We start from the raw sequence: 27,614 nt of genomic DNA, 5'->3' as shown, positions 1-27,614 counted from the left end.
CGGCTCCGACCCCGGCGCCGCAAGGGCCTTCGGGATCGGCGCCGGCTGGTCTTCCGGCCTCCCCGGCGCCGTTGCCATCGGGGTTACCCCCGACGCCGCCCCCGCGCGGCGCCGGTTCTCCAGTGCCGGCTCCGGCCGGCGGTGGGGTTCCGACGCCGGCTCCGGGCGGCGCCGTCCCCTTGCCTTCTCCGACGCCGGACGCGGCGCCGGACGGGCGTCGCTCGACGCCGGTCCCGGCGCCGATGGGGCCCATGAACCCCGAGGAGCCGGTCTTCATCATTGACTCCGAATACGGAGAGGATGAGGAGTACGGTGAAGGTTGGGAGGGGTCCGAGGACCCTCTGTCACGCGAGTGCCAGTATGACCCGGACTGGACAGGTGACTTGGGGGATGCCAGTGGTTTGGACGACTCTCCTAACCCTGGTTTGATCTCTCCTCCTTCCGTGGCATCGGTGGAGGGAGCTGCCTATTCTGTGGTGCTGATGAGGGCTGCCAAGGCCTTAAACCTTGAGCTCCCCGTCGCGGCCGTGAGGCCTAACATCCTCACCGAGGTCTTCAAACCGCAGTCATGCCCACAGGAGCCACTGCTGCCGTTTAATGAAGCCTTGTCAGACGTTCTGTTGGGCACGTGGTCCAGGCCCGCTTCAGGTGCGCCTGTTGATCGGAACGTGGCCAGGCGCCACCGTCCTTGTCCGGACGACCCCAAGTACCTGTCTACCCACCCCGCTCCTGAGAGTCTGGTGATCCAGGCCTCGACCTCCCAGTCCGCATTCCCGTCGGCCCCGCCCGACCGGGAATCCAAGAGGTATGACCAGTTTGGCAAAAAGGTCTTCTCGTCCATTAGTTTGGGCCTGCGGTCTTGCAACACCGCCTGCCTCTTGGGCCGCTACATCCACTCTGTGTGGGATACGGTCGCGGAGCTGCTGCCAGAATGCCCCATGGAGGTGCGGGCAAAACTCGGTCAGGCTGTGGCTGAGGGCCGAGATGCAGCGAAATATTCAATTCGGTGTGGTCTTGATACGACCGACTCGCTGGGCAGAGCTATGTCTACGACGGTGGCGATTCGTCGCCACGCCTGGCTGAGATCCGCCAATTTTTCGGCTGATGTCCAGAATACCCTGATGGACATGCCGTTTGATGGCTGTCACCTGTTCGGTGACAAGGCGGACCACGCGCTGGAACGCTTCAAGGACTCTAGGGTCACGGCCAAGTCCTTGGGTCTCTCGACCCAGCGTCAGCAACCGGGTTCGTTTCGCCCCTTTCGTGGCCAAGGAAGGGGCGCCCCCACACGTGCTGCCAGCCACGCGCCGCAACAATCCTTTCAACGCGGTGGTGGCCGTGGAAACCGCCGTGGTGGCGGTCGGGGACAACGGCGGGGTCAGACCACACCCTCCCCCGCAGCATCTACCCCAAAATCCTCCTAGTCCGTGCTTTCGGCCCCATGTGACGCCAGTGGGTGGCAGGGTTCGCCATCACCACGCTCACTGGCGCACAATCACTTCGGACAGGTGGGTGCTGCAAATTGTCCGAAGGGGCTACTCCCTCCCCTTCGAGACCTCTCCTCCAGCCATGCCACCGCAGAACCACCGTGTGTCGGGGGACCACTTGACACTTCTGCAGGAGGAAGTTACGGCCCTCTTTGCCAAGGGGGCCATCGAGCGCGTTCCTGGGCCAGAAGTAGGGCGTGGTTGTTATTCCCACTACTTTCTGGTGCCCAAGAAGGACAAGGGGGGCCTAGGTCCTATCTTGGATCTAAGGAACGTCAACGGCTTCCTCCGGAAGGAGAAGTTCAAGATGTTGACGTTAGCTCAGGTCTTGGCTGCTCTAGACCCGCAAGACTGGATGGTAGCGTTGGACTTGCAGGACGCCTATTTTCACATCCCCGTCCTGCCGGCCCACCGGCGTTACCTGCGGTTCACGGTAGGCCTGGAGCACTTTCAGTTTATCGTGCTCCCCTTCGGCCTTACCAGCGCCCCACGGGTGTTCACAAAGGTGATGGCGGTGGTCGCAGCCCATCTGCGCAGGTTAGGGGTTTCAGTCTTCCCCTACCTAGACGACTGGTTGTTGAAGGCGGGCTCGCCCCAGACAGTCGTCCACCACCTTCAGATGACGGCAGACCTCTTGCACGACTTGGGGTTCTCCATCAATGTGCCGAAATCACACCTGTGCCCCTCTCAAAAGCTCCTCTTCATCGGAGCGGTTCTGGACTCGGCGCAGTTTCGGGTTTATCCTCCGGAACGGCGGATTCGGGATATTCAGGCTTTGATTCCCATCTTTCAGCCGCTATCCCGAGTTTCGGTCAGGTTGACGCTGCGGCTGCTGGGACTGATGGCTTCCTGCATCCTTCTGGTGCATCACGCCCGGTGGCGGATGCGGGCTCTGCAGTGGGACCTGAAGTTTCAGTGGGCCCAGCATCAGGGCAACTTGTCCGACCACGTCTTGATCTCGGAGGGCACTGCGAGACAACTGCAGTGGTGGCTTACGGACCGCGATTGGGTCAGGGGCAAGTCCCTCTCCCTTCCCCAACCGGAGCACGTTGTCGTGACGGACGCGTCCCTCCAGGGCTGGGGTGGCCACTTGGGAGAGGCAGAGATCAGAGGCATCTGGTCTCCGGCGGAGTCCCGGCTCCATATCAACTTGTTGGAGCTGCGGGCGATTCGTCTGGCACTGAAGGCATTCCTCCCCTTTGTCAACGGGAGTGTAGTGCAGGTGTTCACCGACAACACCACCGCCATGTGGTACTGCAACAAACAGGGCGGAGTGGGGTCGTGGACCCTTTGCCAGGAGGCTCTGCGCCTCTGGCAATGGCTGGAACGTCAGGGCGTGACTCTGACGGTTCAACACCTGGCAGGTTCTCTGAACGCCAGGGCGGACGAACTCAGCCGTCGGTGCTCGATGGATCACGAATGGCGTCTGAACTCGGACGTGGCGCAAGGCATCTTTCTGCAATGGGGAGAGCCTTGGTTAGATCTATTCGCCACAGAAGAGAACGCGCAATGTCATCAGTTCTGCGCGTTGGAGTTTCCAAGACGGCGCTCGCACGGCGACGCCTTTCGGCGCGAGTGGAGTTGCGGTCTGTTATACGCCTTTCCGCCTATACCACTTCTGCCCAGAGTGCTGAAGAAGATCAGGCGCGACCGGGCCCAAGTTATCCTTGTGGCTCCGGACTGGGCTCGAAGGTACTGGTATCCCGAGCTACTCAGCATGTCAGTCGGTCCCCCGATCCGCCTGCCTGTTCAGGAGGACCTTCTGTTGCAGCAGCAGGGGACGGTCCTCCACCCGAACCTGTCCAGTCTCCACCTCCATGCTTGGAGATTGAGCGGCGGCAGTTGAGGCCATTTGACTTGCCTCCTGAAGTCTGTGATGTTATTCTGGCAGCCAGGCGTCCCTCCACTAAGTCGGTATACGCCTGTCGGTGGAACAGATTTGTGGCATGGTGCACAGCAAAGGCTGTGGATCCTCTTTCTGCCCCTCTTTCGGAGGTTCTTCTGTTTCTTCTTTCTCTTGCCCAGCAGGGCTCTGCTCTGGGCACTATCAAGGGCTACCTTTCTGCCCTTTCAGCCTTTTTGAGGCTTCCTGATCAGCCTTCTTTGTTCAAATCCCCGATTGTAACTCGATTCTTGAAAGGCATCACTCACGTGTTTCCACCTGTTCCGTTTGTGATGCCTCAGTGGGATTTGAACCTGGTTCTGACTTTCCTGATGTGTGCTCCCTTTGAGCCCCTTCATTCTTGTCCTCTCCGTCTCCTGACTTTAAAGACGGCTTTCCTGGTTGCCATCACCTCTGCCAGGAGAGTGAGTGAGCTCCAGGCTCTTTCTGTCCAACCTCCTTTCCTGTCCATCCATCCTGACAAGGTGGTTCTGAGGACTAGACCTTCTTTCCTGCCCAAGGTTGTTTCGGCCTTTCACATCGGGCAGTCCATCACCCTCCCTTCCTTCTTCCCGCCTCCGCATCCTTCAAAGGATGAAGAGCGGCTCCACCGTCTGGACTCAAAACGTGCGCTTTCCTTCTACATGGATCGCACACGCCAGTTCCGGGTGGATGACCAACTGTTTGTTGGCTACGTGGGTGCGAAGAAGGGACGGGCGGTTTGTAAGCGAACCATCTCTCGATGGGTCGTCCTCTGCATCAAAGCGTGCTACTCTTTGGCTCGGAAGGAGCCTCCTGTTGGGCTGAGGGCCCATTCCACTCGGGCCACGGCGGCTACTACTGCCCTGGGCCGGGGAGTCCCCTTGCAGGACATTTGCCAAGCGGCTACGTGGGCCTCGCTGCACACCTTTGCGAGGCACTACTGCCTGGACAGTCAAGTCCGGAGGGATGGCTTCTTTGGCCGTTCTGTCCTCCAGGACTTTCTGGTGTAGTTTTGTATTGGTTCGCAGACCCACCACCGGGGTTGGTATTGCTGGGGTATGTATTCTAAGGTAAGGAATCTAACACTAACGTGTTTCTTTCAGATGAACAAGTTACTTACCTTCGGTAACGATATATCTGTAAGAAACATTAGTTAGTGTTAGATTCCTTACCGAACCCACCCATCCTCCCAGTTCTGCGAACTGATACCTAGGGTTAAGGTCATCCCTTTCAGGGCCCTAGTTTTTACATGGCACCAGTGTTGGTTCTCTCATGGCTCTGCGTCTCCTGGCGCGGAAATGCTGTGTGCAAAGAACTGACGTCAGCGCGCGGAGGCGGCGTCTATATACTCCAGCGACGTCATCACGGCGCACGACGCCAACGACGGACGCGGAGCCGCAGGGGACGCCTGCAGACGACGCCTACCGACGCGCAGGGGTACTGCTACGCAAAAGTTTCCGGATCCAGACTGAAGCCTGGGGATATTCTAAGGTAAGGAATCTAACACTAACTAATGTTTCTTACAGATATATCGTTACCGAAGGTAAGTAACTTGTTCGACGGCATGCATGGCTTAGGATTTCGGAGTTTAACTCCTTCGACGCTCATGACGAGCTCAGCTCGTCATGATGTACACCTCCATACACTCATGACGAGCTGAGCTCGTCATGAACAATGGGAATACATAAGTGCCAGCACAGGAGGAAAATAACACTAGCATCGATGGTGTTAAACCAGAGGTTCTGTAATCCATTTTAAATACCCCTTTTAGCAAGCAACACCTGTTCGTCCTGAAGTCGATCAGGCTTTAGGGAAAATGAAACAGGACACTTCACAGAATTTGCACTTTACTCTGTCTTGAACCCATGCAGGATTGGCTACCATCTAATGTGTTCTATTCCCAGCCTGGAATATACTTTAGCCCTCTTTAATGAATAGATCAGGAAATCAAATACTTTTTTATTTGTATTTTAATTGTCTTTTATTGAGCTAATGGTTTTAGACCGACTATGAAGATGACTAATGTAATTGTGGGCATTCTTTTTTTTTTTCTTAAACTTTTTATTAACTTTGCTCATATTCTCGCTCAACAAATAGCAGTGTTTATGTGGCATTAAGGAGAACAACATTTCATCATAAAGTCGGAGGCAGAAAATTTTATACATTGGACTGATTACACTTATACCCCCTGCCCTCACCCGCCCCTTGTGGCTCCGTATTACCGCCAAGGCCCCCATACTTTCCTCCATTTCTTGGCATAGCCCCTGGACTTGTATATGGTTTCCGCGGCTCTGTGACACCAGTCTAGGTCCCGCAGCCATTGGTGCCATTGTGGAGGTGCCTGCGCCCCCCCAGCCACTTTCTATGTTTCTTTTCGCCACCCCGGCTGTCATTGCCAGCCATATCTCATTATCTCTGGACCAGTCCGTGGCTCCCTTGTTCAAGAGTATAGCCACCTGGGCTTTACTGGGACCGGCGATACCACTATTGCTTCCATTGTGTTTGCTACTCTGGTCCAGAAGGCACTATCTCCGGACATACCCATAGAATATGGTAAAATGTGCCCTCCCCCTGGCATCCCCTCGCACAGAGGGAGGGATAGGCTCTTTCCCCAAGAGTACAGTTGAGTGTGGGGATAATACACCTGGTACAGAATTTTTAATTGTACAAGGCGGAACCTAGTCATGATTGTGATTTTGCAGGGCTTTATAGGGCATCCTGCCAATCCTCATCTTCCAGGGCCCCAACGTCCCCCTCCCATCTTTCCTGCAGAGACACCAATGGGTCAGGCATGTTATGTATGAGCTTGGAGTAGATAGTGGACGTGATCTAACCTTGAGAAGGACCCATGCCCTGCTGAGTAGAAGGTGTAATGCCTGTGCGAGGGATGATGTGTGCGCCATAGGTCACTAAGTCCCATAGCTGTGACTAAGCCCTGCAAGCCAGATTCACCCTGGAGCCCTGCCTCTCGGTTGAACGATCTAAGTCTGCATCCATGACTGCATTGGTATCCCCGCCTAGTACAGTAGTTCCCCGGGGAAGGTCCGCCAGGAAGGTTACTAGTTTTGTGTACGTTGTGGCATGCAGGTCGGGTGGGATGTAACACGAGCCCATCACTATTGTTCGCCCCTCCCATCTGGCCGCTACGGCCGCCAAACACCCAGAGTCTTCTGTCCATGGGCCTGTAATTACCATTGGCAGGGCATTTTTCAAACTTAGATCCCCTCTTCCCTAGAGCCAGATGTAAACCCAGAATGGACACCATCTTGTAGCCGAAGCGGTCTAGGGCCTTACATCTGTTAAAGCGCAAATGTGTCTCCTGAAGGAGAACTATGTCAGGGGAGTGCCGTTTCATGTGCTGCAGCACTAGAGTCCGCTTAATTTTGTTGCCCAGACCATTGACGTTCCATGTCCATATTTGTGCCTGTTCACCCATTCGTGGAAGGGGGGCCTACACTTTCTCGGACCCTTCATGTCCCACTGCATTTCTGTAAAACCAGACAACCCTCCATATGGAGTATAATCACGATGAGCCAAACATAAACTTCCCCTAGAACCAACACCCCCCTCCCCAACCCTCACCCCCCACCCTGCCAAGTGGGTCCCCAACCACCCACCTTCCAAACTCGCAGAGTACCTGTCGCCCCATCAGCCCCAAATCGAATTGTGGGCAATCTTAACATCTGATCTCTTATTAATTTGTATCTTTTATGGTTTCTTAAACCGAATAAAGATTTTTGAATGAATGACAAAATGAAAAAGGGCACTGAAGTGGCAAAGTACATGGGAGCGCTCCAGTCTCCATCAAATAGAGGCTCCTTTAGCCGCTTTTTCTAGAGAGGAGACTCGAAAACAACATCTTCAGACCCATATGCTTTCACGAATAAGGGCAATACTCAAATCATCTCACTCTATAGGTTTTTATGGAGGAAACAATTCCAAAGGTGGGGCAGAGGTGCTGCAACACGTAACTCCCCTTCTCCCAACAAACAGAGACTTGCCAACAATAGCCCCCCCCTGATTATTTAACACCTGTTGGGGGAAGACTTCAACAGTTTCTTCCTATTTGGCAAGACATAACATCCAACAAATGGGTGATTGATCTTATCTGACATGGTTATTGCCTGGAGCTTACCACCGATCCTCCAGATATTCCACCCTGCACTTGTAAACTATTGTGAGACCATTTACAGTTACTCAAACAATAAGTGCAATCTCTCTTACAAAAGGGAGCCATAGAACCAGTTCCATACAGTACCAAGGTTCAGGGGTGTACTCTCTTTTCTCTCCCAGGGTGTTAAACCTATACATACTGTCAGAACTCTTCCGCATCTCCAACTCCTTCCATTTCTGGTTCGAAAGCTCAAGAATACATCGCTCACACTGATTTTTGTTGCTCTCACATGGGCCCGGCAACCATGGTACACCACACTTTTGGAAATCTCTGTAGTTCCTTACCAAAAGCTGCTCCTCATTTCCAACCTTCTCACTCAGAACTGTGGAGAAATCAGACACCCAAACCCCAAGTAGCTCAACTTAGCGATTTGGCTCCTGAAGTCATAAAGGTTAGATAGTTAAATGTGCCATCAAACTGTATGACTATTCTAAAAGAAGCAAGAAAGCCCACTACCAGAGTTTGTAATGCAGCAAAATGTAAACAATTTTTTGTCTATTGTAATAACTAAATTAATCCTCTAGATGCTTCTGTTCAAAATATTGTTTATCTTCTGCACCTACAGCAAACTAATCTAGCCTACACATCTATTCTATTGCACCTTGCAGCAGTAGCTGCATATTTGCAAAACAGACAGCTTTTATCTTTGTTTAAAGTCCCCGTGATTAAAGCCTTTATGGAAGGCTTAAAAAGAGTAATACAACCCAGAATGCCTCCTGCACCGGTATGGAATCTCAACATTGTACTTACAACACTCATGGGTCCACCCTTTGAACCATTACAATTGTCCTTTACAGTTCCTTTCATGGAAATTTGCCTTCTTCATTGCAATCATTTCAGTAAGGAGAATTGGTGAGCTACAGACATTAACCTTAGAAGGACCCTTCTTTCAGTGTTATAAAGATACAGTAGTTCTTCACACCAACCCAAAATTCATACCTAAAGTAGTTTCTGCTTTTCATCTTAACCAATCAGTTGATTTGCCTGTGTTCTTCCCTCAGCCTGATTCTGTAGCAGAACGAGCTCTTCACATACTTGATGTCAGAAGAGCGTTATTGTATTATATTTGAAAGGACAAAAGATTTTTGTAAAACAAAGCAACTGTTTGTTGCATTTGCACCACCTCACAATGGCAATCCTATCTCTAAATCTGGAATTTCAAGATGGATTTAAACCTTTGAGAAGTTGTACGGTACATCAGTGTAATCTAGCCCACAAATCAAATGTCACAAGATATTACACATGTAATTAACACCTTCCTGTACCATTATGTGTAAAGCGTTAACATTCCCCCGACACCCCCCCCCCCCCCTCCCGAGTAACTTTGGCGCAGTACAGAGACAGCGAAATACAGTCCAGTCTTTAGCAGTACAGCATATTGTCATATTTTGCAAGTGGAAACACGCTACATCATACACAAGGTCGTGAAGATATGTATTACAAATACATTGCAAATGCATCTTAGACTTAAACCAACAACAGCAGCCTCTGCTACAGTGAGGATAGAAATGAGGGTCTGAACACTTCCAACCTATTGATTGATTCCTTTGGCGCTTTCTCTTTACAGAATCATAATGCATCAAATTCCCCTTGTGGGGTCAGGGATCGGGCCGTAGGCCTGGCATCGCTCTCCATTTCCATACCCTCTCCCTCCCGGACTTCCTCTCAGTTTGTTTCTTGTGTGAGAAGAAAGGAGGTGAGCGGACCCCAAATATCTTTTGGGCACGGCTTAGTAGGTAATTGTTCTGAGTAGTAATGCATGTGATCTTGCCAAGGGAACATAGTGTGTATTCAGTCTTTAAACTTGGGAGCCCGGCCTTACCCCATTTGCACGCCACCTGACGTTTCGCCAATAACAAACCCTTTGCCAAGAACTTTTTGTGCACTGTATTTATGTCTTGAGATAAACTCAAAAGGGCTACAAGTGGGCATGGTGTCATCTGGACACCTCTAATGGTTGACAGCCCTTCAAAAATCTGTGTCCAGTAGTCTACTACCTGGGGGCAACTCCACGCTAAATGCAGGAAATCTGCTCCCTCCCGCAACGTGTACACTTGTCGTTGTCTCGGAGGTGGTTTCTGTGTAGTTTAGTCGGGGTGTGATCTAATCGGTGCAAGAATTTAAAATGAATGAGGCGTAGCCTACTGTTGCCTGTGATTGCTTCTGTCTGTGTGCAGCTGAGTTCCCATTGGCCATCCGTTAACGGCTGTGGCGGTACGGAGGCAAGTGGCCGAGCAGGACATATTACAACACATTAGTTATGTCAATACTTCACCAATGTAGACCAGTTCTTCAAATTCCGATCACCAATGAGAGTCACGAAAGTTCAGCTGTAAATTATGTGCCTCAATCTGGGTTTGATAGAGGAGATTGGGATATGGAGCGCCCACATGCTCCCGCGTCCATGGATGCTGTACGACGGTTTTGTTTGAGGTAGTCCTTTGCCTGCTGCGGATTCTGAAAGTAATGCGGTTTCCCCTCATGTGTTATCTTCAATTTCGCCAGGTCCATCATGGCCTAGGGGATATCTTGCGCTTGGAACTTTTCGTAACAGCAGTAAATTATCGCCTGGCGTCTTGTACTGTTTGCGTAAAGTCCGGGAAGAACGCCAGAGTACTATTCTCCTAGTGAACTTGTTTCTTTTCACGGGTCAGGCGTAGGACCGCATCCTTCTCACGATAATTTAAAAAGCGTGCAATCATGGAACCACTGTGAGATGTGCTGGGAAGGAGTCTCTGCCGTACAAATCTACAACTAGCTTCTCAATGAAGTCCTCCATACGGCCTGTATTGGTCGATTCTGTCAGGCCCACATTGTTTCTCCTGGAGTGAGCCTCCAAGTCTTCTTTCTTGTCTGCGATGATCCTGAGCACCTTATCCATTTGTGATATCTAACCCCTGCTCGCCGTGGCGCCGTCCTCCAGGTCAGACACTCTTTTTTCTGCTTCTTTAAGGTGTTGTTCATGTTGATCTAATTTAGTAACCACAGAGTCCATCCGCATGTTCATTGTGTCTATTTTAGCGTCTATGGATGTGACGCTTTGCTTCGTTCATGCCAAGTAGAAGCGTTTACCAGTCCTCCTCTGGAGTGTCTGTGGTATCAGAGTCTCTGAGTTCCGCCGAGTTAGACCTGGGTGTTTTGCGTGTTTCAAATGACATTTTAGTTTGTTTGGTGTCGGTGAGCCCCATGATGTAGTCAGGGTGAGGGGGGCGTGGCTTGGGCGCCGATGGCTATGGTCGCCTGAGAGCTCGGCTCCGGGACTGAGCCCGTGATTATCCTGTAAATCGGAGGCTGCGGGGCACCCCAGACCCCGCATTCTGCTGAACAGACCGACAGAGACCTGCCAGGGCCCTTGGCGCGGCCTGAGCGAGTGATGATCCGGCGTAAAACCGAAGTTTGCGGAGTTGCGGAGTGCGACCCAACATGGCGCCCGGACTTCATTGTCCCCCTGGCCGGATCCATTGAATTGGAGGAGCGTCGCCGGCGGCGTCTCGCCCCCGGCTTTGCCATCCCCCAGTGATCTGTGTTCTGGATATCGGTCAGATCGGACTTTTTACAACGAGAATGCACTCGGTTGGGTGACTGGGCGGATGCCCACGCTATAGTGGATCCCGCGGGCGGACGTCTGGTGATCCCGGCGGTGGCCCCACTCACGACACCGCACCTAGCAAAATTTTCCTGGCCAGTCCACTTCCATGGGAGGCGCGACACTCTGGCGCCACAAATCGTCAGGTGGAGTTGGTGACCCTCACCCCGGGACTTTAGCGGCTGTGCGGGCCTGCCCGACCTGGCGGCGGTTGTCTCCGCCCCCTCATCGGTGCCCTCGGACGCCGTGGTGGTGGCGCGAGCCGAGGCGGAGGAGGTCCAACAGGCCCTGGAGAAGGAGATCTCCGGTACTCGATTTGAGGTCCAGTAACCGGGAGAGTCGTAGCCGGAGCCTACACTCGGAGACGCCTGCTCCTGGACCAGCACGGAGTGCCCCCGGCGACATGGGGAAACCTAGAGGAGCCAAGGGGACTACCCCAGCCGCCTCAGACTCGGAGACCCAGGACAAAGAGGAACGTGGGGACCCAGAGAGTTCTGGTGGTGCATCGATGCAACAGCAATTTGACCGCGTCCTAGAGGCGATAGCGACCACGCGATCGGCCCTCCAGCAGGACATTGCCCAGGTAGCGACGAGCCTCGGTCTCCTTAGAGCGGACCACGGCAAACTTTCCGACCGGGTCAAGGAAGTGGAGAGCTCGGTGAAAACCTTGGAGCCGGCGCAGCGAACCTTGGCTGCGACTATGAAGGATGCCTTATCCCGGATTGCGACCCTGGAGCAGAGAGCGGAGGATGCGGAAGGCCGCAACAGGAGGAACAACATCCGTGTGGTGGGCCTTCCGGAAAAGATAGAGGATGGCGACATGGTGGCATACTTGGAGGCCTGGCTCCGTGACACGGTGGCCCCGGAGGGGCTATCCTCCTTCTACACCTTGGAGCGTGCCCATAGAGTCCCGGCGCGGCCACCGCAGCAGGGACGTGCCCCGAGACCAGTGGTGGCGCGGTTATTGCACTTTCGGGACAGAGACTTAATCCTCAATGCCGCCAGACATAATGGTCCATTCAAAGTGGCGAACAGTCAGGTGAACATCTTCCCGGATTACACCTACGAAACTCAACGCAGGCGGTTCTCCTTCCTGGCGGTCAAGCGCGAGCTCAGGAGCGAGGGCATCCAGTACTCGCTCCTTTATCCTGCAAGGCTCCGCATCATTGTCGATGACAAGACTCAATTCTTCGACACCCCGGAGGATGTCTGTGCCTGGCTCGAGCTTTATAGAGCGGGGAAAGATGGCTTCGGCTCCTCATCCCAGCAGGCGGAGGAGCCGGAACAGAGACGGCGATCCAGGAGGATTAGGAGTCGCCGTGGCCGCTCGGGGGGGCCCTCAACTGCAGAGACGTCGACGGAGCGGAGGGGAGTGCTGGAGGTGTTATCTGCGTTATCTGGCTCGCGGGACGATGCCATTGAAGAGGAAGCAGACCCGGGTGACGAGGGGGCACCAACGGACTCCGAGGACTCGGTGACTGATAGCGCCCATACACCGGTGATCACACCGAAATCGGTGGAAGACCTTCTGGATGGACAGGGGTAACTGGGTGAGCTACCTCATTTTGGGAGGGGGCCCGGCAGGGGGGTGGCGGATGCCGTCAACTGATGCTGACAACGGGTGCAGGGAGGGTGGGGTGCCCTGTTTTTGCCCCGAGGGTTTTCGGCACTGTTTTGGGCTTGTTTTAGTCCTGGTAGCCTGAGCGTCGAGGGCCCACTGCCTCCGCCCGGCCCGCACCTGGCCCTTAAGGCCTTCCTACGGTGGCGACCGCAGGATTAGTAGGGGTTATTGGGTTGTTGGAGGGTATGGTTTGGATGGGAAACTCATCTGAACAAGGCGGAAGGGGCGGCGCTACAGCGTAGATGGAGGGGGCAGGTCTTTTGCACATCGTACTCCGCGTATGCCAGAGGGGCGCTGATATGGGTTAGAGCTGGGGTCCCCTTCCAGGTCACGAAAACAGTGATAGATCCAGAGGGGCGCTACGTGGCTATTTCGGGGACCTTGGGAGGGAGGGACTTGAACGTTTGCTGTGTGTACGCTCCTAATATAGACCAGACTGCCTTCCTTTCCAGGTTATCGGGCTCGTTGGCCCACTTCTTCTCCGGGCCCCTTCTGCTCGGGGGAGATTTCAACTCAGTAGTGGACGTAGACACTGACCGCTCGCATCCACCCCTTCCCGATTCTCCGGTTCGTCGCATGGCTAAGGGTCGTAAGGACTGGCAGACCCACTGGGGTCTAACGGATATCTGGAGGGCGCACCACCCCACATCTAGGGACTATTCATACTTCTCGAGCCTCCATGAGTTGCATGTTAGACTGGACGGATTTCTTGGCTCGCCCGAACTTGTTTTCGGCAGCGGTCCGGTCTGAATACTTGTCTAGAACCATTTCAGACCATAACCCCCTCCTGCTGGACCTTCGCTGGTTCCCCGGGGCGCCGGCAGTGCCCACCTGGAAATTACGGCCCGAGATTCTTGAGGACAGTGTTTTCAGGGCGGACCTAGGTGATAAGGTATCAGAGTACTTTGCGTCCAACGGCGGCACCGCGAGTACAAGAGCGTTAGAGTGGGACGCTTTTAAGGTAGTGGTGAGGGGTTACTGTATTTCTAAAAAGGTAGGCATGAGGCGAGTTATCCTGGCCGACCTAGATGCAGCGGACCGGAAACTCCGCGAGCTGGAAATTCGCCGCCCCGGGCGCCCTGAATTACAGGTACGCACGGCGGAGGCGAGGGAGACGGTGGCGGCGGAGGTCGAACGGCTTCGCTGTTTTGACTACAAGGCCTATACGGTCCGGTCCATCGCGGAGGGGGATGGATCGAACGCGTTGCTGGCATGGTTGGCCAACCCTACGCGTCAGTCCTCATTGACGACATGTATGCGTAAGGCAGACTGAACCGAGGTGTACACTCAGCCGGAGATTCTCAGCTGCTACCGGCATTATTACGAACGTTTGTACCGCAGTCGCTCAGCCCGAGACCCTGACCTGCTCGATAATTATTTACGGCCACTGGAACTCCGAACAGTGGAGCAAGAAGTGGCGAAAGCCCTGGGGTCCGACATAGAATTGGGAGAGATCCGCAGTGCTATTAAACGGATGGCGAGGAATAAGACCCCGGGCCTGGACGGCCTGCCTGTGGAGTTTTATGCAGCTTATGCTGACCTCCTAGCCCCTAGGTTATTGGTAGTCTACAGAGAGGCGAAGAGGCTGGGGCGGCTCCCGAGCTCGATGTGTGAGGCGTTGGTGGTTCCTCTCCTCAAGCCAGGAAGGGACTCGTCCGACCCGGGGTCTTACCGTCCCTTATCGATGCTGACGGTTGACTATAAAATACTGAGCAGTATCTTGGCCTCGAGGCTGCTGGGACACATGAGCTCCCTGGTGCATGAGGACCAAGCAGGTTTTATCCCTAGGCGTAACACGACTATGAACATTCGCAGGTTGTTCCGCTTGCTAGGGGAACCGTTTGTGGATGCCCCGTCCCCGGTTGTCTTATCGGTGGACCTAGAGAAGGCTTTTGATAGCCTGGAGTGGGACTACCTTTGCACTGTGCTACGGAGATTCGGCCTCGGTGAGGGCTTCGTCAGATGGACCACGGTTCTCTATGCCTCTGCATCGGCCAGGGTCCGGGCGGGACCACTGATTTCCTCACAATATCCGGTGGAACGAGGCACGAGGCAGGGGTGTTCGTTGTCCCCACTTCTCTTTGCGCTGGCGGTGGAGCCACTCGCGCTGCATCTTCGATCGGGAGCCCATTATACGGGCCTGTGGACGCCTTCGGGCCCGCACTACGTTTCGCTGTATGCAGACGACCTGTTGCTCTTCCTAGAGGACCCGCTCGACGCCCTGCATGGAGCGGCGACGGCGCTCACGGAGTTTGGGGAGGTCTCGGGCCTCCGGGTGAATTGGTCCAAGACCTGTCTTTTCCCGGTTCGCAAGGGCGCCCCCGCCCCTACTCTAATTAGGGAGATCAGATGGGAACCCGACTGCTTTAAGTACCTGGGGTATACGTCTATCACGACCCATCCGACCTCCTGGATGGGAACATTGCCCGCAGCACTCGAGCACTTCGAGGCTGTATGGACTTCTGGGCCACGCTGCCGCTCTCGGTGGCGGGGCGGATCGCTCTGCTTAAAATGGTTGCGCTTCCCCGGCTGTTATATTATTTCCGGACACTGCCGATCTGGGTCCCACCGGCCACGTTTCGACTACTAAGATCTATGATAGTCGGATTCCTCTGGGGCTCGGGCCGCCGTCGGGTGGCCCTCAAGACCCTGATGAGGCCGAAAGATGAAGGTGGGCTTGCGGTGCCGGACTTTGAAAAGTATTATCTGGCGGCGCAGCTCCAGACCTTCACCCAGGAGATCGCCCGGGAATTCCGGGGCCCGGAAGACAGAAGGGGGACGGGCATGGCCAGGCATGTTCTCTCCTTCATAGCGCTGCGACAACGTTTGGCCCTACGGGACTTGTCGCTGGAGGAGCGGACCGTTCGCCTGTGTTGGAACCGAGCTCACGCCCGAGGCCATCTGAGAACACCGTATGCGCCCGAAATACCTTTGGGGATGCTGACGGCCCTCCCCCATGGAGGCGATTGGTCACGATTGGCGGCCTGGGAGGACGCCGGCTTACAGCTAGTTGGGGATCTGTATGAGGACGGGGCGCTCTTGCCCTTTCAGGAGCTTATTGATCGCTTCAAGATCCCCCGTGGCGACTTTCTGCTGCACTCGGCCATTGTCCGAGCGATCCAGGCGCACTGGAAAAGCGGGCAGGAGGAACCCACTTTATCTCCGGTGTGCCAATACGTGATGATGTCTGCGGGCACGGTGAAGGCGGTCACTTGCCTTTACGGCAGACTGATCAACAAAGGATTGGCTCCTCTCACTACTTTGAGAAACCGCTGGGAGGAGGACATTGGCAGGGAGATCCCGGAGACGACCTGGTCCCAATTGGTGCGGCGAGCCTGGAAGGGCACACGCCACGCCTGCTTTCAGCTGGTCCACTATTACGTGCTCCATAGAGCATATCTGACCCCGGTGAAAATTAGGCGATATTTTGCCACGAATTCGGCGGATTGCCCTAGGTGCCCAGCTCAGGAGGCGGACCTCCTCCACATGCTATGGGCCTGCCCGGGATTGTCATCCTACTGGGTAGAAGTGGGGAAGACCCTGGAGGAGGTGACGGGGAGGTCCTTATCATTTGATGCGGCGGTGGGACTCCTGCACTGGTTCCCTCATACCCCCAAGAATAAAATTTCCAGCAAATTTATTGACCTAGGGCTCCTCCTTGCTAAACGAGAGGTGACCAGGAACTGGAAGGCACGAGTTGGTCCGACAGGAAGCCGATGGCACAGCGAGCTCTTGAAGTGGGCGGCGGGGGAGAGCACGCTGAGATACCAACTGGCTTGGAGGCAGCGTAATGAGAAGGCGCAGGAGGCAGCGTTGGAGTGGGAAACGTTAGTGCAGGCCCTTAGGGATTATTGCGCCCCCAGCGACTCTGAAGGTGAAGAAGCGACTCGCCCCATGTCCCGATAAACGATTGCACTGTTAGTCCTGTTGCTTTCCCCGTGGGTCCCATAGCAGATCCTGTTGCGGTTGTTACCAGGCGCTGGTGGCGGGGTTGGGTGGGGTTTACTTTGGTTAGTAGTGTTTTGAGGGTGGGGGTTTTCCTTTTGGGTTTATAGGCTTGTTTGGAAAAGCAGATGACGGACAGTGGATCATCCGGACCAGGTCTGACATCCTTCTGAGCCCCCATTGAATTTCGCCGCCCGACCCCAGGGTTGTGGGCCGGATGGCTGTGTAAGAAACTTACGGCGCGGGGACAGAGGGTTGTATTTCGCTGATATTGCTTGTGATATAATGCTGGTCGATTTTGTAACGATTTACTGATTCCTGCAATAAAAATATATTAAAAAAAAAAAAAAAATGATGTAGTCAGGGTGAGAACTCACGAAGCTCCGTCAGTGGTTTGGCGCTGGTCAGTGTCTCGAGGCTGCCTCTATTAGAACCCACTGCGTGAAGGCCTTAGCGATCAGCTCCAACAGCGCAGTGCATATAAACGATGCTCGTGGCTCTAGCCAGTGCAATCGGCAATCCGTCCTCCACCTTGGCCCCCACTAAGTGTGTGCACACAATGTCTGTGTAATATTCGCACAACGGCGTATACCTGGAATTTCACGACCGCGAGAAGAGTCCAAGTCACTAAGTGCGCTGCAGAGGGCACTAGGGTCACGCCGAGTATCCAGGGGCTCAAATGGATATCTGGCAATGTATTGTGAAGCACACTGGTGCAAAAGGGAGATTGATGGTCCTAGTAACTTCTTGTGGCGAGTGCTGCAGTTTAATGTTTAAGTCCAAGCGATCTAAAATGGCCGCTCATCAGACGTCTGAAGTGTGCTGTTGGCAGAGTGCAGCAGCTGTGTGCTATTCGCGCTAGGGCTACTGGTGCAGAAAGCAGGTCAGCGGCGGGGTCTCTGGCACTTATATACTGCACGTGGCACTTGAGAATGAACGTTCCTTCCTCGTGCTATGTGGCCTCAGCGATCTAAAATGACAGCATCCCCTTGCGTAGGTAAAGGTTCGAGTTTGCAAATCGGGCTTGCAGAATATACGTTTATTTGGCAGGCAGGGAGCCTTCTTGATGCGCAGGAATGCTGATCCACGCTCAACCCCGACTCCCAGCCAACTCCTGTGTCTGTGCTCAGCCGCTGGCTGCCTGCTCTGTTATGCGGCGTGTCACTATGGCACGGTTTGTTTTGAAAAAAGCCTGTGATGAATTCGAGTCGTCCTGTTGCGGCACTAGTGACTTCTCGCCCCCAGGTGCTGGTGCTCACTTCTTGATGCGGTCATCATTCATCCGCAGGGGTGCATCGTTGTAGGCCGCCGCCCGTCACTCCAACTTCTGGGCCCACACGACCGCGGCCTTTCCTGGCTGCCGTATCCTTTCCCCCGTACCAGGTCCGAGACTCAGCGGTCTGCGCACAGCGTCGTCGGCCGCTACGTTTGCTTTGATTTGGACTTTTCTCATAAAAAGGACATTGCTGGCATGAGCAGTAAATCAGGCCACTTGTGGTGAGGTTGTATGTTCGTAGATGTGGCTTAGGGTGGGGTTGAAGGATATTTCCCCTCTCTGCAGGGCTGCAGCCTCACTGGTGTGCGGCCATCGTGGTCACGCGCCACCTAGTGCCCTCAAATGCATTCAAACTTGATATGCAAAAGCTAAAGGAACATTATACTCCCTAGAGCGCATTCCACTCACTGTGGCCTTTTTAGGTAACATTCCTATAGCGGACATCTGTAAAGCAACAAAATGGGGTGCACCACACATATTTACCACTATTGTGTGAATGTATTAGAACACCAACAAGCCAATGTAGGGCAAGCAGTGCTAAAGACACTTTTACAGACAACTGCAACATCTACTTGTTAGCCAACGCTTTAGGAGAATACTGCTATACAGTCTCTGCAAAGCATTTCTATCTACCTCACGCATGCCTCAAATATTTTGTTACTTACCCAGTAAGCATCTGTTCTTGGCATGTATAGCTGTAGATTCACATGCACCTTCCAACCTCCCTGGATATCTGTAGTGATTGCAGTTCTCATTATATATGTTACATAAGCATGGACATCTCTTTACTACACTCACTTACTCCATTCGCACCCTCTTACGGGAAAACAATCTAACAATGGAGTCGATGCCCATGCGCACTATCACCAAAAGGAAGAGTCACTTTACCTTGTGCCTGGAATGACATCATCGAAGAAAAACAACTTGCAAACATACAGACCCAATACTAGATGGCAGAAGTATGCAAAGCATGTGATTCTACCGCTCTACATGCCTAGAACAGATGCTTACTGGGTAAGTAACATAATCCTTTTCAGCCTAATTTACTATGTTTGGCTTTTCATTTATGTATGTTTGCTTTCCCACTCCCACTAGAGTTCTTTATAGTTATGTGTGAACGTTTGCCTTACACCTAGCAAACTTGGCGTTGTACATGGCATGAGAAGGATAATTTTGTGGTCATGTAGTTAGCTGATGAGGAGAGTCTTTCTTCATAGCTCATGGGGCAAAAGCAGATGGGCACTTTTTGTAATTCACTGAATCTTAGATTCGTCAGTATCTTTCTTTGAGGTACGTGCCCCCTGTACTGTGCTCTAATCCTCTTCTTGACTTTGTTTTCCAGGCAGCACCTGTCTGTCTCCACGCTGCCTGTCAGACATCCTTCCCATGCAGACGGATGAGGGAGAGACGGTGGAGGAAAGTGACTCCCAGGTGAGTGAGCGACTGACACTAAACAAGCGCTTGTTTGTTTTAAGTGACTTTTCGGGTGCTTGCTCTAGGTAAAAGTCCTTCCTGTGCCAGTAGCATCTAGAAAAACTCTGAACTAATACCACATTGCCAGTGCCAGGTTTCTGGTTGATACTGGTACAGTCCTTGCTCATTTCATAAGTGGCGCACAGGTACCCTCTCCTCATTTCTCCTCTCTCCTCTGATGGGCAGTAAGTCCCTAGAAAATGTCTGTGACAGTATAGTGTGTCCATTCATGGCATTACCCTTTCTCTTCTCGATCTAGTGCCACTGTGACACCTTCCTCATCAATGGTAGAGAAAGCACTAGAGGGCGTTTATACAGAGGGTCTGTATGGGTGGTCGAGTGTGCCCCACCAGTGGTAGTTGGATGCAAAGACCTTGAGAGGTGTGTGGTAAATTAATTTTACCGTATCATTTTTCCATAAAATTATTAATAAAAAGACAGCTCATTCAAACGAGAGGCAGAGTCCGTGGGATCTGAGTCATACGGGCTTTAATGGAAAATCCTCGAGGATTGGATATCATGTTCCATCACCACTAAGGTTCAGGAAGGGACATTCAACGTTTTATTAACATTACACATTATATATAGTAAAACAGTTCGATTGAAACCAATACAGTAGGCGTAACAGGTGAAAAGAAAGAGATAAGAACACATGTGCGTAACAGGAGGCGTGTAAAAAGGCGTACACATGGGCGTGCACTGTACATGTCAGAGAAACGTCATAAGAAACGTCACATGTGGGTGGATGCATAGAGAAAGTTGCAGGATCAGCAGAAACCTATGACCTGAATGCGCGCGCAACTGAGCATGACGTGTAACTGGGGAGAACTGGGGGCTTTGACTTTAGCACTAGTGAAGGAGACTGGTGTCTGGAATGTCAGGGCAACCTGTACCTATAACATATCTGGTATCTCATGTTTGGAGGATGTAGTGTCTGAAGTAAAAGGTCTCTCGGGCAGAGGCCGTTCATCACTGGATGCTAGTGCGTGCATATGAATCTTCATGTGAGAGTGCGGGGGCCATGGGCCTACCATGGTAACGGGAGCAGTAATTTACTTGCATGGAGACAGGAAGGCAGGGCCCTTTGCTCTGCAGCCGGGAATATGTTTTCCTATTTCACTAGACTGGAATGTGTTTTCGCGGAGGCTGAACAGATAACTTGAAGGAAAAATACGGTCTTGGCAGGCAGGCAGGCAGACGGGCCGAGCCGGGCACCGCTTCGCTGGTAGAAAGTAAGGCAGGAGTCAGGGATGCATACCAGAACGGCAGCTTTCAGAAACAGAAGAGACTTCGGAGCCTCAATTCAGGGCCTAGCTCGGCAGAGCCAGGAAAACATGGCTTCGCGTTAAAAGTGCACCATGTAAAGACGTTGGCAACATAGGTTTAGAAACCAAATTAATGTTGCTTTCTTGGAGAACTTGGTAGATAACATGTTAACGTTGGACGCAAATGCATTTGCGTCTTCATTTTCGGCCATGGAGGGAAAATGCACGGAGGTCATGCATAGACATGGGACGTTGGGGTACACGATAGGGGACATACCTGGTCATATAAAATTCGATTTACCTCATTCCCTCCTTGTCCCCTACGTTCCCTTCAGGATATATCTATTTTCATGAGACCATCTATCTGTTCATATAACATCATTTGCTCGTCCTTTCTCATTCGAGCTCGGGATCGTGGAATTGGATGGGGAATACATGACGTGGCACACAAGCCACAGATCGCTGGCCCACATTGTAGACAGAGACAACAACTGAATACTATAAGGAATATTATTCCTAGGAATGACAATACTTTCCATCCCCAAGCGGAAATCACACTCCAGAACCAACCGGACCAAGTCCAGGTGCCTGGATTCTGGTGTATCAGGTGGGCGATCTCATGAAGCCTTGTGATGGCTTTGTATACCGACGGTGCGTTATTTGGAATGAAAACGCAACAACTAGATCCGATGACTCTACAAGCCCCGCCCCTATCGGCCAGGATGACGTCAAGGACAAGGCGATTTTGAAGAACAACCAGTCTCATAGCAGACTGCTCTTCAGTCAGGTTACCTAAAGCAGAAGTAGTTTCATTCACTACTGCTTCAAGGGTTCTGGTCAATCTACGTATTAATTTACTATTCTGGATGGGACCTAAGAAGAAAAAGAAACCTTTATTGAAATCTGTGTATTGCTCTAGTGTAGTTTCAGTCTGATCGACAATCGGGGTCTTGATCTCCCTTCTATGTCTTACATGTACAAGATGTGGATTTCTATGATAATCAGGCGGGGCTAGGAAAACAGGTGGCAATAGGAATGCAATATAACACGTCCCATCCCATTCTAAGGGCAGACGTACATAAGCTGTCTGACCACATATAAAATAAGAATGGCGGGAAGCTTTGAAAGTAGACTTTCCTTTATCGCTGAATTCGACCACAGTATTACAATCACTGTGTCCTAGATGTACTGAACCATTCTTTCTGACGCATAATTCACCTTTTACTGGCAAAACGGTAATAAACGGCAAGTCCGAATTAGTCTCAGACTGCACATTCAGGATCATGAAGTTAAGGGTAAAATTACCTAATCCATACACTTCGTTTTCTAGATCGGTCCCTGTCCTTTGGGGAAGACCCTCCTTGTCTGGGAAGCATATTTTATTCATGACTGTATTCAGGTTCCCCCAAATCCAATTGCCTTGGGAAACCTTGGACTCGCTATCGAGGGACGACATTAAAATAAACCATGCACCACACGAACCATTGTGTGTAAACGGATAAGGAAAAAGGGGCAAAGCTCCCTTGTACTTCTGATAGGGAGGGAGTCGGCCACATACCCAGCAATTGGTGGCATTACTGGTCTGGTGAGAATGGTGTAACATACGGATGAATGTATTGTTGCGCATTGCTAAACGATAGGATAATTCATGGGGAGGCAGGTCACTAAAAGTGTGCTCTACAGTGCCATTAGGGGAAGCATGTACATGGGAACCAAGGGGAAAAAAAACATGGAGCATTAAACTTATGCATATGATCGTAAGACTCAGAAGAAACATAGAAAGTAATGCGATAATGCATCTGCTGTGCAAATCTTTACAGTACTGTTTTCTCTTTTCGCCACGCCTATCTCTCTGACTACTTGGGTCTATCTTATACATGTCAGAAACCTGTCTAACCGCTTCACCCGAGGGGGACTTAAACAATTAAACGCTGTCTGACTTACTAGACCTCAACTTGGAACGATACTCCTGGTGTGGAGTTTTCTCTAGCAGGGGGAGTTTAGAGTCAGAGTCCAAAAGTGGGCTGTCCTTAATCGGAGTTTCTGGACACAGTCCGTGAAATTTCTTAACGTGGCTGGAGTGCAGCCATCCCTTGCGACCTTCCAGCTTGACGGCGGTCCTCGTTGACATCAACACCAACTTTGGCTGCTTCCATCTGGGTTCCAGCGGACTTTTCCTGTCGAAATTTCTCACGTAGACATACTCGCCGGGGACGACTTCATGCGGTTTCACTTGGGTGCTGTCCGGGAAGGCAGCCGCAACCTGTGAACGACAAGATTGTAGTGCAGACATCAAGGAAGCTAGGTAATCTGTCAGCATAGTACTATCGACATCAGTGATCTTTTTCGGCATAGGCGTACCCCACATATTGGGAGGCCGCCCGAAAACTACCTCATAGGGAGATAGTCCGGTTCTGGAAAGGGCTACCATGCGCATATAGAAGAGTGCAACTGGCAGGGCTACTATCCAATCTACACCTTTTTCTGCACAGACTTTTGCTAGGCGTGTTTTCAGGGTTTGATTATGTCTCTCGACGAGACCTGCGGCTTCAGGATGTCGGACGCAGTGGAACTTCCACTGGTAACCTAACAGGAGTGATACCTGTTTCATAAGCTCGGACTAGAATGGCTGACCATTATCAGAGTACACGACACGGGGCAAACCATATCGAGGGAAGAATTCACGAACCAGCTGCTTGGCAGTGGTCGCGGCAGTGTAATCGGGAACTGGATATGCTTCTGTCCATCGGGAAAGAGCACATACGACTACGAGGACATACTTGAATCCTCGGCATCTGTCCATCTGGATATAATCCATCTGGAGGACTTCAAAAGGATGGTCAGGAGGATGAAATCCACCTTGTTCCACGGGAATGCCTTTGCCTGGATTGAACTGACAACAGATCATGCAAGTACGCACTTTCTGTTTTGCTGCTGCTCGTAAATGTTTGTTGAACCAAAGAGTCTGTAAACTGTCTAACATGGCTTTCTCTCCTAAATGTGCTGGACTATGTGCTGTGTTAATGATGATTTGAACCATAGAGTCGGGGAGGAACCATGTGGCTCTTCCCTTCGTCATCCATCCCTGATCTGTATGGATCCCTCCTTGTTCAGTCCATTTCTTGATTTCGTCTGGGGTTGCATGTGTCTGTATGTCGAGTACATCTAGAGTGGGATCCTTAACTGTCAGGCAATGTGTCAGTGAAGGTACTTCAGTCTTTGTCACGTCAGTCGGTATGTCTGTCTGAGCTGTGAGTTTGGCTGTTCGATCTGCCAGGTCGTTACCCTGGGAAATAGTGTCGGTGACTTTGGTATGTGCTTTGCACTTCATAATGGCTATGGCTGTAGGCAAGTGTATTGCTTCTAACAGAGCTTGAATGAGGGGACCGTGCTGGATCTTGGTACCGTGAGAAGTTAAAAAACCTCTCTCTTCCCATAGAACGCCGAAGTCGTGAACGACTCCGAATGCATACTGTGAATCTGTGTATATGTTTACTTTCTTGTTCTTGGCTAGTATACAGGCTTGAGTCAGAGCAATGAGCTCTGCAGCTTGAGCAGATAGTGTGTCAATACGATGTGTTTCTATTACTTCAGTTTCAGTGGTCACTGCATATGCGGCCACTAACTCTCCTGTACTTGTTCTCATACATGAACCATCCACGTAAAGTGTCAGGTCTGGGTCGGGTAATGCGATGTCTGTCAAGTCTTGTCGGGGCTTTGTCACTGTATTAATGACTTCTACACAATCATGTGGTGCTGGATCAATTGTACTCGAGGGTAACAATGGGGCAGGGTTAAGTATGTTGCAGCGTCTGATTTCTATGTGTGGCTGGAACAGTGTCAGTTCATAACCTGTCAGTCGTGCTATGGTCAAGTGTTGAGTCTGGGTACGGTTCAGAAGAACTTCCACGGAGTGTGGAACCTGTACTGTCAGGGGATGTCCTAACACTATTGAGTCGCTTTGTCTGATTGCTAGAGCTGTTGCTGCAACTGATTTTAGGCACGCAGGCAAAGCCTGGGCCACTGGATCCAATGTACTAGAAAAATAAGCACAAGGCTTGTGGTGTCCTACTTGATCTTGTGTGAGAACAGATAATGCTGTGCCATCGCGTTCTGTGACAAAAAGTGTAAAAGGCTTGCTATAACATGGTGTCGCTAAAACAGGTGCTTGACATAAAGCTTTCTTTAGCTCGTCAAAAGCTTGTGTGTGTTCCTGAGTCCAAGGGAGGACAGTCGAAGTCGCTGCCTCCTGTGTTGTCAACTGTATGAGTGGCTTGGCTAGAAATGCATACTGGGGAATCCATTGTCTGCAGTAAGAAGTGAGGCCGATAAAGGCCCGTACTTCCTTTTGTGTCTTGGGCTGTGGCAGATGTGCAATTAACTGGATGCGATCCGGTGTCAACTGTCTACCCCTCTTGGACAGGAAGTGTCCAAGGTATACCACTTGCTGGGCACAGAATTGTAGCTTCGAAGGGGATACCTTATGCCCCTTTTCGGCCAGAAAGTACAGGACTGTCAGTGACGCGCGCTCGCAATCACGTTCGGTCCGGGCGGTGATTAACAGATCATCAACATATTGCAGTAGAGCAGTGTCAGTAGGCATGTGAATACTGTCTAGTTGTCTTTTCAGTGCTTGGCTGTAAATACTAGGACTCTCTGTGAACCCTTGAGGTGCACGTGTAAATTTGAAGCTTCGGCCATTTAAACAGAACCCGAACAAATACTGGCTTTCTGGATGAATGGGGACACTAAAGAAGGCGTTCTTAAGATCGATTACAGTGAAGAACGCAGCTTCGGAATCTATGGCAGTCAATAGTGACGAAATATCTGGGACTACTGGGTACTGTGGTATTATACATTTATTGAGTTCTCGAAGATCAATCACCAATCTGTAGACTGGAGGTGCATGTGGGTCAGTTCGTTTAAGAACCGGAATGATTGGAGAATTACATACATTGGAGTCGGTTTCTACGACTACTCCTTGGGCAATGAGCTCGTCAATAATTTTCAGTAAGGCTGCTACAGCCTCGGGGGGTAATTTGTATTGTCGGATTCGGGGCAGTACAACACCTTGCTTGAGTGTGACACGATAGGGAGTAATGTGCATACAACCTACATCTGTTGGACCTTGTGCCCATAAATGCTGTGGAACATTTTTCAATCTTGGATCAAAATCTCTCAACACGTAATGACCCTTAAAGTCACGTAAAAATAACCTCACTCCTTCCGGAGAACAACATATTACAGCTCCTAGAGCTTTTAACGTTTTAATACCAAGCAAGTTTTCAGGACATGATTTCGTAAGTAACAGATCTGTAGTTCGGGACAATGGACCAACTGCAAGGGGAACTGGCTTCGATACTTCGTTAACAATAGGTTTTCCTGAAAATCCAAGGGAAACATTCTGTGAGCCTGAGAGGGGTGCCCCTGGAACCTCGTCATGACTAATGGTAGTTCTACTTGCCCCTGTGTCAATCAAAAATCTTCTGTCTTTCCCTAATACCTGACTATGTACATAGGGACCATCTTGATCTACAGGAACCTCGATAAGGGGCAAGCCAACCTCCCTCTCTAGGCTGTTTCATGTATACTGCTGATAATCGGGGTAATCGGACTGTGCATACTGGTACATTTGCTGTGTGACATGTTGCGTTGCGGCAATAGGTTGGGCTTGTGGTACAGCTACTGTCTGTTGCTGTGCATTCTGTGGCGGTTGCGTATTTTGTGAAATATTCTGTGGAACGTGTTCTGGTCTAGGCGGACGCGGTCTTTCTTTCGTTTTGCCTGTAGCAATATTGTGTCTCAAAACGGCACATTCATTTATGAAGTGACCTGGCTGTTTACAATAATTGCAATTCCCTTTAACAGGAGCTGCAGAATGACTAGTCTGTGTGTTACCCCTCTTCTGACCGTCTGCTGGGACGGACTGGGCAACTAGTACTTTCATTTTCGTATCTTTCATACGTCTCTGTTCATGATCGTGTTCCTCTCTAATTCTGTTCTGGTGATACTGTAACATTTGTAACATTTGGGAAGGCGTATTTGCTTGCCATGTGCTTTCGACTTTCAATACTCTGTTTTTAACCTGTGGTAAGGAATTCTCGACTAATTTAGTCACAAAAAGATGTGGATATGACTCGCTACTTGTTTTCAGGCCACTATTAATAATGAAACATTTCTCAAATCTGGAATAAAAATCACTAGTGTCTTCATCTTGTTTCTGTTTGCAGGCTGAGATTGCATCCCAGTCTTCCTTTTTAACTGTCAATAATCTAGTCAACACTTGAACTAATAATCCTGGTAATGCTTTAGTTTTGGCTCCAAGACCTATACCTGGAGTATGTGTATTTTCTTCGTCCTCTAATTCAGTCCAGACAATCTTTTTATCTCCCACCTCCCATTCTTTTTCTTTGAGTTTCTCGTAAATACCTGCTGGCAACAATACTTTTAACATTTTAAGAATGTCGGGATACGTATAGTCTCCCATGAGTAACATGTCCTTCAATTCACGGTGGAATCCTGCAGGATCTTTATCATGACTGGGCACTATTTTCTTCATTTCCAATAATTCCATTTTGGTCAAAGGAGTGTATACGAATACGCGTTGAAGCGTACACCCTGGAGCCTGGACGGGATGAACTTCTCGTAAGGGATTCTGTCTGTCTAGGTGATATGGTTGTCTTACTGGGGGTGGAGCAGGAACAAAATGTGGAGTCAGGAAAGTTCTGTATTTGTGACGTTGTTCTAGAATGGTACTAATTAAATCGGTAACTAGGCCTCCATCTTTTTAGGAGTAATTCTTCCAATATATTATATAGTGGACCTGGATCAGAATGCTGGCTTTCATATAGTGTAATGAGATGTTGAATCCTGTACATACCAGCTTTTCGCTGTTCGTCTGGGGTAAGACTCAAAAACGTTTG

At 51.1% G+C, this 27,614-nt stretch overlaps 1 protein-coding gene across 1 annotated transcript in view; it reads left to right on the top strand.

Annotated features, from left to right (window-relative positions):
* The window catches only part of TNRC6B (trinucleotide repeat containing adaptor 6B), a 365,389-nt gene that overhangs the window by 260,166 nt on the left and 77,609 nt on the right, over positions 1–27,614 (top strand). The window contains exon 3 of the mRNA XM_086928366.1: positions 19,296–19,384. Within this exon, the coding sequence (XP_086784492.1) occupies positions 19,296–19,384 (89 nt within the window). The remainder of the gene's footprint in view (positions 1–19,295; positions 19,385–27,614) is intronic.

Source organism: Lissotriton vulgaris, chromosome 1_1 (assembly GCF_964263255.1).
Source record: "Lissotriton vulgaris chromosome 1_1, aLisVul1.2, whole genome shotgun sequence".
NCBI lineage: Eukaryota > Metazoa > Chordata > Amphibia > Caudata > Salamandridae > Lissotriton > Lissotriton vulgaris.
Note: the sequence above shows the minus strand (reverse complement) of the source record. Positions and strands in the feature narration are given on the sequence as shown.